The following is a 13,656-nucleotide window of genomic DNA, read 5'->3' as shown; positions in this document are numbered from 1 at the left end:
ATCACCTTAACCACATTCTACCTAGAGTTGAGGTGGATGTGGAGTGGAAGCCTTAGAAGTGATCTAAAACTGATGCAAAAACATATCTATCTTAGTTTGTAATTTGTGCTTGTTTGCTGCATTCAAGATTGTTACTTATCACGAGGCGGACGTGGCTCCTCATCGTCGGTTATTGTCGATACCGTTTGGCTTGGAATACCATTTGGTGTTAGGTTACTCGCTCGGTTAGTGAAATTTAATTTGAAGTTTTTTTTAAATAATAAATGTGTTTTCTTAACATACATAAATACAAAAGTGATTTCTCAAAAAGAGAATAATAAAAGTAAATGAAAATTAAATTTCATGATTTTATTTTCATTTACTTCCTAATAAGAAAATTCTAACTTTTACTTAAAAAGTAATATATTGAGTAATATTCTAAGTTTTCGGTTTACCTTATTCGAAATTTAGTAAATAATTAATTTGTTTATTGTCACTTTCTGTTTTAATTCAATTTTTAAAATTACAAGATCTTTTCAGGTTTTATATTTAAGACTTGTTTGTAATTGTCTATGTACTAAGAAATAAATTGAAATGAAAACTGGAAACTGTGTCACATAACAGTTGGATGTTTCTATGCCAGTTTTTTATTAATATGTTGTAATGTAACTTGTAGCTGTTCATTGGGTATTAGTTGTGTCAATAGTGGCTAAATTATGTAATTAAAATTAGAAAAAAGTATTAAGTTACATTTTCGTCTCTACTAAGGCTGTGAGCTACCTGGAAAAGTTTGTTCAACTAAAACTATGTTTCATTCATATAAGACTATGAATACTCCATTAGATATGTAATTTGATTTAGATTTTGTTCCCGGTGTGTGATTTTCACGTAGAACCCAATAATATTAATTCATGACAAACTTTGCACTGGTTTCACGGAATTCAGGTATGAATATTTTTCCTTCAACTCTTAAAACCTATTTCGGGAGGTCGCTATATGATTATATCGCTGATCTAAAGGTCAAGTTTAGTAAGTGGTCTCAGACGTGTCTTTTTTTAATTAAAATAATGAAATTAGGTGGCGCAACAGTCCGTAGATAACCAGGGCCTAGTGACTAAAAAATCTTAACAATTCCTGTGTGCGAGTCATGTCAAGGATTGAAAGGACCTACAGTTTACAGTCTATTATTCTATTCCCAACACCTCTTGCATGGCAGTCATACGCACTAACCAGCACGAAACGGGTACTATTAGTCTTTTTAGCAGTCGTCTTTTTTTCAGGGCCTTACTTAGTCTTTAATTTTAAATTGTTATTTACTACTGGGTCAAGAGGACTACAAGCTCTTACGGCTTTCGGTTGGCTGTGATACATAATAATTCAAAAAACAAATCTTTTGTTTTTGAATTTGTTGTGTTGAAAATGTAAAGGATTTCGTGGATGTTGTGATTTAAATTGGTTATCAATGGTTAAAGTGTTCGAGAGTAGACCGAACACGTTGAATGATTTTCTTTAGTTAAAAAGAAATCAAAAGTTTAACCCTTATGAAGTTTGATTGCAATTTATGTTTGAGTAATGGTGATTATAGCTCGTCAAGTTGTAAATCTAGTAGTCTACGACTTATGGATTTACTATACAATTACAATTTTGATATTCTTTTCCAATAAGTACTGATAACTGATAAGTAGCAATTAAATCTTTGTTTAAAGGTGAGTGTCCATTTGAGAGTACTTCTGCTAGTTTACTCTCGAGAGCAACTTTCGGGAGACTGTCCATTTGAGAGCCAAATTTTGCAATCGCGAGCTCTCTGCTAGAATATTGAGAGTTTTCTTGCGGAGGGCACTCTCATAATCGTGCCCATTTGATATATTTCACACACTTAGAATGAAAGTGACCTAACTCGAAAATTGGAACTTGTGGGAAATGAGCAATAACGTCTTCAAGAAAGTATAGTTTTGAGTAATTTTGATTATATTTCTTATCAATAATTTCCAACGAATTATGTAAGGAATACAATCAAAATTACTCAAAACTACACTTTCTTGAAGACTTTTTGCTCATTTGCCATACCAGTACTGGTAACACTTAGATTTTTAGCATCCGGTAAGCATATGAATAGCAAATCATTTTCAAAGGAAAAACTAAAAGTTAATCTATGATCTGTGCAGGTGATTTATGCGGCAGCCTTAAGTCCCTTTTTCGGATTCCAGTATGTATAATAGGGTGCAGTGATCTTATATGAAAAAAAAATAAGAATATGAAAAAAATACACCCTGAAAAGTTGTATAGGGTTATTTTAATAACTTTAAATTTTGTTTTTAGTTTCCAAAATGACCGCTGGGGGTCACGCATCGCAATTTTAATCGAACAAAAATTGACAAAATATTTGAAAAACATACCCCAGCAAAAAATTTGTTTGATCATTTTATGAACAAAAAAAAATTATTTTTAGTTTTGAAAACAAACGCTAGGGGTCGCGAATCGCAATTTAAAACTAAAAAAGGACATAAAGTCTAACAAAAACATACCTCGCGCAAGTTTTGCAAAAGTTTTGTTGGGTAGTTTTATTAGATTTTATTTTTATTTATATATATTTTGTTTTTTTTTTAACTTTTATTTTTTATAATTTTTTTTTGTTTCTAAATATGGCAGTTCTTTTCGAGACATCAAAGTGTTTTTAATAAGTCCATCTCTGTTTTTAAACCCACAAACAGTCTGGGAAGCCTCAGTCACCAACTTAACCGCTCTTTCAACTGCTTGGCTGTGGCACGGAAGCTGTTTTAATAGATTTGACTTACTGGTTTCATTTTGTTGCACAATGTCCCAAAGGTCTTCTTCAGCAAAACCCACTAGTAAAGGAGGTTTATTTAAACGGTTTCTTTCAATTTGCCACCAATCTATCAACTCGTAGTATTCATCTGCTTCAAAACAGAAGTTTGTACTACTTTTTTTAAATCATCTGGCAAATACCTTGCCAACTTAACTGTCTTAAAAAAGTGCTTGGCCCCATATACGAAGGAAGGCTGAGATTTTATCTCAAACCACATAACAGAATAAACTTTTGCAATATATTCGACTATCTGCTTCAATGGCTCTTCTGGAGGTTCTTTTGACACATAAGTTCGAAGAATGCGGTTAGCTGTCGTAAGCCATCTTGAATGCACCATCGTTCCAGGATTGTTATCAAACATTGATCCTTCACGGACACCGTTGCTGATAGCTTTACATATTTCATAAAAATATTTTTGATCCGAGCTCAGGCAAGACAATGGGAGATCAGGTAAGTTAATTTGAACTGCCTGATACTGAGCAACACATACATTTTGGCAGTTCTTTAGATCTTTTTCAATATCACCAGAGTAAGCTTTTGGTCCAGATGTTTTTCCATAAAGCTTCTTAAATAGATGTCTAAGAGGCAGTTCTTTTGCGTGGAGCATACAAATAGACCATTGCAGAGGGCGTTGAATTTTTATCTCAATTTGCCGAATAATTCCACCTCTTAGCCCGGTATTTACATTGGTTCCGTCGCACCCAATAAGTTTAATATTGTGCATTGAGATACCAGTTTGTTCAAGAAACTGGATTATGGCATTTGTAACAGTTTCGGTGTTTCCATTTTCTGGTGAAATATGACCAAGGTACTTGGATTCTGGTTCTGCAATCAATACGATATGATCTTCAATAACATTACCACGAGACGTTTTTGTTGAGTCCCCTAAGGGTTCACGGATAGATGCGTTAATCAATTGCTTCCTTGATTTTGACCTTTCCCTCTTTACTTTGCTTCTGTCAGCAATATTTGATTGATCCATATCATGGATAACACCGTAGTCTCTTAAAACTGCTGTTACCATTGTTGCTGTTGCTCTATCAGACATTCTGAATCCGTCTGCCACCTTCACAACATTAGAGAGACATTTTCGGTTGGTGTTGAAAAGAGCGTCATTGCGCCATTGGCAAACTTTTTTAAATTTTATTTCAAGCAACGGTGCAAGGAAACTAGGATTCTTTTTCAAATTAAATTTTGTAATACTGCAGAAGTGCAGAAATAAAATTAATAATAATAACGAAAGAAACATTTCAGAAACATTGATTATGAAGAACATTATACCAAAACACATCAAATTCTATTATGAATTAAAATATAGGTACCTAATAAATAGAAAATTGCTAAAAAAAAAAGAATAACAAAGGTCTGTTTTATAAAAATAGGGCATTCTTAAACTCGTTCATACATTTCAAAGTTGTAGGAAACCCCATACACTAAATAAAAAAAAATATATTTTTTTTAAATACATTTTTTTTCTTTGCTTTGCGCGAGCCCTAGTGGTGAAAATAAAAAAAATAAAAATTCTTAAAATTGGTTTTATAACTATATGCAACTTTTGCGGGTTGTATTTTTTAGAATTTCAAAGAAAAAAATTTTCACTCCACCCTAATGTATAATAGGAAGAATTGTAAGAGGCGTCTACCCAACAATTGATTTCCTCCAATGTCCACTGCTTTGCCATGTTTACTCTCGACAGCTACTTGCAAAATACGAAATGTTTTGGTATTCCGCGAGCTTATTTTCTATAGTGGTAAGCACAAGTGTCCACTTGCAAGTGACTTCAAAAAGATCGAATGTCGAGAGTTATTAGTGAACTCTCCGCGAGCTACTCTCCAGAGCAGCGGTTTCCAATCTTTTTAAGTCGCGGAGCACTTTGATGCGCATATGCCATTTTTTGTAGTTACATGTAGCAAATTACGTATCTTTTTTTTTTAATTTCGTTTATTTTATTGAATTCAGTGAACAGTTTCTACAACGAAAAACACAAGAACAATGTTAACTTAACATAATACTTTTGGTTCCAACATATGCAGAGAACCCTGATTCGCACATGTATGTTGTTGCAAACGGCAGAACAATTATTTTAGCTTTCTCTGGCAGTAACTGAACTTGTCTTTCAACTTACACCAAAATTCTGATAAAGACTTCTTTGTTGCAAAAAGTTCTTTTATCGAAGAACCTGATGTCAGGTCAATCAAGGTCTCAAATTTCAGCGATGTGAGGCAAGGTGGGTTTTCCATACGTCTGGAAAATAGTATAGCAAACTATCCAGCAAACCTACTAGGTGGATATGAAACTCATTTAAAATATCATCGGGAATGTCCAAAGCTATTTATTCTTTAAATTCTTTGAGCATTGGGAAGCTGTCTAGGTTTCGATTTTTTATAGATTCAGCCCAAAATTGGATTTTATTTAAAAATGTTTCTGTTTTCCCTAAAGTGACAACACATGGCTATTTTAAGTGTTCAGCAATGGTATGGGCTTTACCAGTTCGGGATATTCGGAACTCACCAAGTAGGACGCCATCAACGATTTACCTTCACTGTCTTTGAGTGATAAGTAATAATGGTTTGAGATTTAGTAAGTTCTGCATGCTTTCTTTTGAAGAAATCAGAAGGGTTGCTTTTGCGACTGGGATGAATCCTTGCAGAGTGATGTTTAAGTTTTGGTGGAAACATAGCACTGTTCGGCAACACTTTGCCGCAAGTTACGCCGTGAGGTTTGTTGTCACTTGTCTCAGCAATTCCAAAATTTAAATATGATTCGTGGTTCTTCATTTTAACTGATATTTTTTTCTGTAGCATTGATCACCGTAGAACTAGTACTAGGCAAATCATCAAGCTCAAAATCTGCTGCGATCAAAATTACAAGATCAGAAGCCCAAATTAACTAGTTACTATTTCTGTGGAGCACTTGGATATTCTTGGCGGAGCACCAAGTGCTCCGCGGAGCACACTTTGGGAAACCCGGCTCCAGACTATGTCCACTTGCGAGATCGCTCTCGAGAGCAGCTTGAGAGCGACTCGCAGCACGTTTGCGTTAACTTTTGTAAATTTTTTTTAGATTTCTATATTTTGTAAAAAAAACTGTCAACTCGATTTTCTAAAAATTTAACTGAATGTTGAAAACAGTATTTTTTCAAAGATACAAGTAGTTTAAAGCCGATAGCTCAAAGCTTTTAAAAGTTATTGAGTCGAAAATCAATTTTACTAACTTTTATAAATATTTGTTTATAATTTTATTTGTTGTAGAAAAACTGTCAATTCGGTTTTTCTTAAAATTTTTCTAATGCCGGAAATAATATTTCTTATAAGTTAAAATTTGTTGGAAGACATGATCTCAAATTTTTTAAATGATATTTGAGTCGAATATCAATTTTTACAAAATTTTATTATTTCTTTTTTGGGGTTTTTAAATTTTTTGTCAAAAAAAACTGCCAATTTAATTTTTCTCAACATTTTTCAGAATGTTGAATACAATATTTCTTATAAGATAAAATAAGTTTGAAGCCAATATCTCAAAGCTTTGAAAAGATATTTGAGTCGAAATTCAATTTTTACAAACTTTGAGTAATGTTTTTTTTCTAGGTTTTTGTCAAAATTTTTTATTTGACAAATCGGAGTAAATACAATAACTTCCTATGGGAAGTTAATAAACCTTATCTTTCCCAGCCTACAGAGGGTAAGGAATTTGTTTATAATATTATGAAAATGGAGATCCTTGTGGGATACCATAATAATGAGGAAATTTCGGGTATTATCAATCATTCGCGTTAACACCGAATTTTCGGCTCGAAAAAAAAATCTTTTTATAATTTCAAAATCCAGTGATATAATTGAGATATAATTTTATTTGAATATTTTTTAAATTTTAGTTTTGTTTTATTGAAGTCATTAATTTAAACGAAAAACACTATGTCCACCTCGACTGAAACCACACCATTAACGGCAGCTGCAGCAATGGCAGCCGCACCTCCAACTGGTCCATCGTATGTTTTCCCTGGAGTCCCTTCACGTTCTCGCAGAAGTCAAATGAGGAGATTCCAATGTTGCATGTGGACGGTATTTCTGTAAGCGATTCACGTTACTAACAATCAATTATAACCAATATAATATTTCTTACAGTGGCATGATTATTCTAGCCCTAGTCATTGCAACAAATTTCAGTAGCTATGATCCGTATACGAACTCATCAACAGTGCATTTACTTGTTGACTCGGATGATCTCCCTATGAATTCGTCAGACTTGTTCCTACTGTTAATGGATATAATCGACCCTATACCGGATGAGGAAGTTATTGATTGGAAGTTTCCAGCAATAAATGCCTCCCTCCAAGCTGAAGCTGAAGAATTTGCTGTGAGAGCACTGGGAGACCGTGAACTTTTTGAGGAAACAATTTCTCTAACTCCGGTCAATACTCCAGCATATCGTCATTATCGTTCCATTAGCACAACCCCTGAATCAAGGAAGCTAGCACGACGTGGTTATGTTGAATATCATGCTACACTGTTAATAGCAAAGAAGTTCAACTACACCAAGCGACCGGGCAGAAGCAACATCGGAAATGGACCTCGGATCAATCTCAATGATCCCACCCATTTTGTCAAGTGTGATCCGAAAGAGAAATATCGTCGAGCGAACGGCACATGTAATAATAAACGTAATCCAAGGTATTATGGAGCGGCTTACATTCCCTATCGGCGACAGGTTGCTCCAGACTACGGTGATGGTATTTCAGCACCGAGGAAATCGCACACACAAAAGGAACTTCCTTCGGCTCGCCAGGTTTCGCTACAAGTTCACCGCGCCTCGTATCCAACTGACTCGAATTTCACGGTCATGTTGGCAGTGTTCGGTCAGTTTCTAGACCACGATATAACGGCAACTGCTTTAACTACTTCTCAAGATGGCGAGTCTATTAATTGCTGTACAGTTCCATTAAGTACTCATCCAGAATGTTTTCCTGTGCCTTTGGAACGCAGTGATCCCTTTTACACATTATACAATGCCACTTGTATGAACTTTGTCAGATCCGCCGCTGCACCGACTGGGATCTACGGGCCGCGTCAGCAGCTCAACCAAGCCACTTCATTCATTGATGGTTCAGTAGTTTATGGAAACAGTGAACAGAGGCAAATGTCACTGCGCACGAGGAGGAATGGAACTCTGAGAATGTATATTACCCATGATGGAAGAGAGCTCCTTCCACTATCGACCAATCCCGATGATGGATGTAATCAGGAAGAGATGAATTCCGTGGGCAAGTACTGTTTCGAGTCTGGAGATGATCGTTCCAATGAGAATCTCTTACTCACCTCAATGCACCTGTTGTTTGCCAGGCATCACAATTATCTAGCTCGGGGCTTGCAGGCTGTAAATCCCCATTGGAATGATGAGACAGTTTTTCAGGAAGCTCGAAAAATTATAGGTGCACAAATGCAACACATAACCTACAATGAGTTCCTACCGATTCTCTTGGGCAAGAAGTTGGCCACAAAGATTGGGATAACTTCAGATCCACGATCGAATGTGGATACATATGATCCAAAAGTAGATGCAAGTATCGCGAACAATTTTGCCAGTGCAGCATTCAGATTTGCACATACTCTTCTACCGGTAAGTTTGGTCTTACAAGAAGATTATACAGTCGGATAAATTAAAAGAAATCTTTAATAGAGCCTGTTTCAAGCTACAAAGGACAATTCCACTCAAGGATCGATAGAACTGCATAAGATGCTTTTTAACCCGTACTCCCTATGGGCCGAACGTGGCATCGACAAGGCCATCGAGCTGAGCGTCAATAACCCGGTCTCGCGGGTTGATCGTTTTTTCTCCATAGAGCTGACGGAAAAACTCTTTGAGGGCACCACCACTGCTGAGGATCGTATTCCAATATGCGGTCTGGATTTGGTTTCTTTGAATATTCAGAGAGGTCGTGATCATGGTCTTCCGAGTTATCCGGTATTTCGTAAGCATTGTGGATTTCCGTCGATAAAAACTTGGAAAGATATGGAAGCTTCTATTGAACCGGAATCACTTAAATCCATCCGGGAAATTTATGCGTTTGTTCTGTTTTATTAATTTTTATTTATGTCAATATTTTGTAAATATCATTTCAGAACTCCAGACGATGTAGACTTCTACACCGGAGCTTTGAGTGAACCACCGATTGAGGGTTCAATATTTGGACCTGTTCTTACATGTATCGTTTCAGATCAATTTCTGCGAATAAAGAAAGGCGATTCTCATTGGTATGAGCGCAAAGTTGGCCCCCAAATATTTACTCCTCGTAAGTTAAGAGAAAGTTGAAAAATCTTCAATACTTAAGTTTCTAAAAATCTTTTTTTTTGTTACTCTTTAAGGTCAATTGAAGGAGATATACAAAACTAAATTAGCTCGAATAATTTGTCGCAATTCTGATGCAATTGATCGGACACGAGTTCTCGTTATGGAACGTCGCCCTTCTGAAGAAAATATTTTTGCTAATTGCACAGAGTTAAGGAATTTCAATTTTTCACCATGGAAGGAAAAAATCCGATCGACGAATTTGACTGCCGTGGCTTTTTCTAACAGTGAAACTCTTATAAGAGTAATGACAGTGGTAAATTCTACAATGCCACCAAATTTTAAATTATAGGTTTTAATGTAGTTTTTGTATGTTAATAGTTTTTGTCTAATTTTTTAAAATAAATAAATTAAATAATTTGTACGTTGTTCATATTTAATTTGTTTTTATTTAAAGTCTAACCGTTAATTGAATAAAATCACAGGTGAATGGACGTGTATAAGATAAGATAAAAAGAATGGTTAGGTGCCGAAAAAATAAAATAATAATAAAGTTCATTTGCAGTGAACTGCATTTTTTGATTTGTATTTTGTATTGTAAAGAAATATTACTTATTCCAATTTGACAAGGATAGCTTCTACATAAAACATCAAATAGAATTGTGCAAGAATAAATAAATCCCAGAGTAATAAAGTTCAGCTTTCAGTAAAATGACAAATTATGAAAAGCTGTCTTTTTGACATAGTTAAGGAGAATTTTCTTGACTAACTTTCCAGTCAATTTTCCAATAAAGTTGCCTAAATGGGAAGGCAATTTTTTGGCAGATGGCCAATCAGATTCTAGAAACTTGCTTTACTTTCAAGTCGCTTGTGTCGTCTGAACATACCTTAGGTTAGGTAAATAAGTTAGCGGTTAGTACCTAGGTTAGTTAAGGCAAATGGACTGGCTGTTGATGACTTTATCGCCACACTTAGGCCCATGTAGATCCATTACGATACCTCGAAGTATCTATTAAACTACCTTGAAAATAATATGATTTCTATGGATTCTCTTGTTCAACTCATTTAGAGCCTTTATAAAGCCTACCAGTTTTTCAAGATTATTGCTGAAGTTTTGTCAAGAAACCTGCGGCCTTTTTAAGCCGCCACAATTGATTTTCCTGAACATTTTTTAAGATCAGTCAACACTAGTTTTTTTTTAAATGAGTGTTATAATGTTTTGATTCCAAACTTGTATAAGGTGGCTTCTATCTCCGAAAATGTCACATGATGATCTTGCACTACTAGGTTTTACACAGCATCCTTTGTTTCTAGCAAAACAAATGTTTTTTAAGAATTACATAAACTTCATCACTGTTTGTAGGACTCCCAGAATTGAATTCAATATATCAGGATTTTAAAATGCTATTGAAATTTGTTTATAAAGACAAAACTTTTAACTTGATATAAGAAATACAAATTACTCCCAAATACCAAAATATTGTGCGGGCAGCTATTTTCAGAAATGATAAACTTTTCAGCTTTTATGTGAAGTATGTTTTATTTTAGTTCATTTGAATATCTGTAAAATAATCACTGTAGGAAAATCTGCCCAGTTCAGATTCCTTAATTTTATGTTAGCTGGTATACAGAAATCTTACTTATTTGAGAAAGCACTTTTCATGACAAGTAGTATACGGAATTTGTCAATTACTCGCAAGAGACAGTACCCGTGAAAAAACTTTCGATGGCATAGATAGGGATCGAACCCAAGACCTCTGGCATGACACAAGAAGGCGTAGTGTATTTAGGCAGTACCTCGTAATATATTTTGTATTTTTTAAATAAGCGAAAGCAAAAACTAGTAACTTGAAGACTAACGATAAACTGCTTTATATTCCAAGAGCCCGAGCCGGGCAGACATACCTTTTATCATAAAAGCTGAAAGTTTGTCTATATGTGCCTCTAGTACAGGTAAGAACGATCCCCACCCATGATACCTCTCTAGTGGTTTCTTTGGAAGGTAACTGGTAGCGAAGGTGCATAAAATTCCATCTTACTTTCGTTATTTTATAAAACTCAATTTGTTTATATTTCATTCGTAACAGCATCAAAATTCGCTTTACTCAATGCCAGACACTTGGTATGGTTCCAATCCCCTGTCAGACACCTCTAAACTATAATATTTTCTAATTCAATTTAAGTTATATTATAATATATGTTTTTTGGGGAGCTTTTAAACGATGTTTCCTTAGCAGCCAGACATTTTCGAGGGTTCTATCATCCTGCCCGACATCTGAATTGAGCAAAAATTGCAAGAGCGCGTAGCATATGTAGTAGTCGGTGCGAGCGAAACAGAGCATTTGGTTAATTGCGATATTTGGGGAGAGTGCGAAAACTCAGGCGACAAAGTTTAATGACGGATTTGTACAGAACAGTTAAAAACAAGAATTTTTTACTATGGGGGTCTATGTCCCCCCGTTTAGGAGGGAGGGGCAATTTAAAAAATAGTTATTAAAAATGTCAGTATCATATTTTTCTATTTACTGAAACTTGGCTATATAAAGGCACATATGATGAAGAGTTTTTTGATACATCTTTGTTCTCCGTTTTTCGTCATGATCGCATTGATGTTAACAAATCAAGAGGAGGGGGTGTTTTGATTGCTGCGAAGCGCATTCTTGGAGCTATTGCTGTTGAAATTGATGTTGTTTTTGCTGATAATTTACATATTGATCAACTTTGTGTTCGTGTGGATGCTGTTGGCTGTGGTTTCCTGATATTCTTGAGTTATGTTTCACCTAAAAGCTCCTTATTTATATACGAAAAACATTTGTCAAATATTGATATGGTTACCTCAATGCCAGAATATATGAATTATAAATTTTGTGTAATTGGTGATATTAATTGCGGTGATATAATTTGGTCATTACGAAATAACAATTGCTTTGTTCCATTTTCTCTTCCATCGGATATTGATGTTTTATTAATTGATTCATTGTTTTCGAATAATCTTATGCAAATAAATAATGTTACTAATTCGCTTGGAAGATTTTTAGATTTAGTATTTATTTCTAAAGAGTTACAATCTTCTGTCATGGAGAATTGCCCTTTGCTTTCGAATTCTGTTCACCCTAAATCTATTGATATTTGTCTTAAAAACTACAATTATGATAATTTTAGCAAACTTAATAGTTCTAAAATGGTTTATAAATTTAATTTTCATAATTTATCTTTGATAAATAATTGTTTTAGTAATATTAATTGGTCAAATGAGTTTTAGGATAAAAATATACATGAAAAGTTCCAATGTTTTAAATTCTTTTTTAACAATGTTTTAAATGCTTGTTTACCTATGTATAGCAGAAAAGTTAGCTCTCATCCGGTTCGGTATAATAAACGAATATTAAATTTGAAAAATGCTAAAAATGCAGCGTTTAAAAAATATAAAGAAAAACCTTCCGATGGTTCTTATGCAGTTTTTTCTCGTCTCAGGAAAGAATTTGTTTTTCTTTCAAAATTTCTTTATTGTAATTATATTCAGTCTGTTGAAAGTAATCTAAAGCAATCTCCAACATCTTTTTGGAAATTTATAAATACTAAACGAAGTACTACTGGATTTTCAACAACTATGTTTTTTGGTAATAATAAAACTAGTGATCCGAAAATGATTGTAGGTTTTTTTGGACAGTTTTTTGAAAGTATTTATAATTCTTCTACATCTTCAACAATAAATTATCAATACATTAATGCCTTGCCATCTATTTTTGATAGTTCTAGCATATCACTTGACTTAACTGAGATTGAAGATGCTTTGCATAAACTTAAACCTAAAAAAACTGCAGATATATTAGGAATTTTCCCTATTGTTTTTCGTCATTATGCAAGTTCTCTTTCTGTTCCGCTATTACATCTATTCAATGAATCTATTTCCAATGGTATTTTCCTGAATGAGTGGAAAGTCTCTATCATTGATCCGATTTTTAAATCTGGATCGAAAAACCTAGTAACGAGCTATAGACCAATAACTAAGCTACCTGTTGTTCCAAAGCTTTTAGATAGCCTTGTTCCAGGTAAATTTAAATCTATCATAAAGCAAAATGTAAGTAAATATCAACATGGTTTTTGGAAAGGTAGGTCTACTAATTCTAATCTAGTAGAATTCACAAATTGTACTCTAGACAATCGAAAACAAGTTCATGTGATTTATACAGACTTTGTAAAAGCCTTTAGTAGGGTTAATTTAAACATACTGTTAAATGTTCCATGGAACGCTACTTCAATGGCTTTCTTCATATTTACTTGGTCGGAAACAATATGTAAAGATCGGGGACTTTTTCTCAAAAGAGATTAAAGTAACTTCTGGTATTCCAGAAGGTAGTCGTATGGGTCCTTTATTGTTCTTACTTTCTATTAATGATCTTCCAAATGTTCTTAAAAATTCTCATTGCCTTATGTATGCGGATGACATAAAGTTCTTTTCTCGAATTTCTAATTTAAATGATTGTTTTCTGCTTCAAAATGATCTAAATTCATTTGTTGATTGGTGCAAGTCAAATGATCTGTTGTTAAATGTTGACAAGTGT

General features: G+C 34.2%; 1 protein-coding gene across 2 annotated transcripts; it reads left to right on the top strand.

Annotated features, from left to right (window-relative positions):
* The first annotated feature begins 91 nt into the window (after nt 1–91).
* LOC129940017 (chorion peroxidase) lies at nt 92–9,526 on the top strand. 2 transcript variants are annotated; one of them, XM_056048236.1, is made up of 6 exons: nt 92–224; nt 6,681–6,875; nt 6,931–8,422; nt 8,483–8,868; nt 8,926–9,095; nt 9,169–9,526. In XM_056048236.1, the coding sequence occupies exons 2-6, from the start codon at nt 6,721–6,723 to the stop codon at nt 9,441–9,443; spliced, it is 2,478 nt and encodes an 825-aa protein (XP_055904211.1). In that variant the 5' UTR covers nt 92–224; nt 6,681–6,720; the 3' UTR covers nt 9,444–9,526. The 2 variants fall into 2 exon arrangements, with proteins under 2 accessions (XP_055904211.1, XP_055904212.1); XM_056048237.1 differs by having other exon boundaries at nt 129–224; nt 6,697–6,875.
* Nucleotides 9,527–13,656: the final 4,130 nt, after the last annotated feature.

This window comes from Eupeodes corollae, chromosome 1 (genome assembly GCF_945859685.1).
Source record: "Eupeodes corollae chromosome 1, idEupCoro1.1, whole genome shotgun sequence".
In the NCBI taxonomy this organism is placed as follows: domain Eukaryota; kingdom Metazoa; phylum Arthropoda; class Insecta; order Diptera; family Syrphidae; genus Eupeodes; species Eupeodes corollae.
This window is presented reverse-complemented; position numbering and strand designations above follow the sequence as displayed.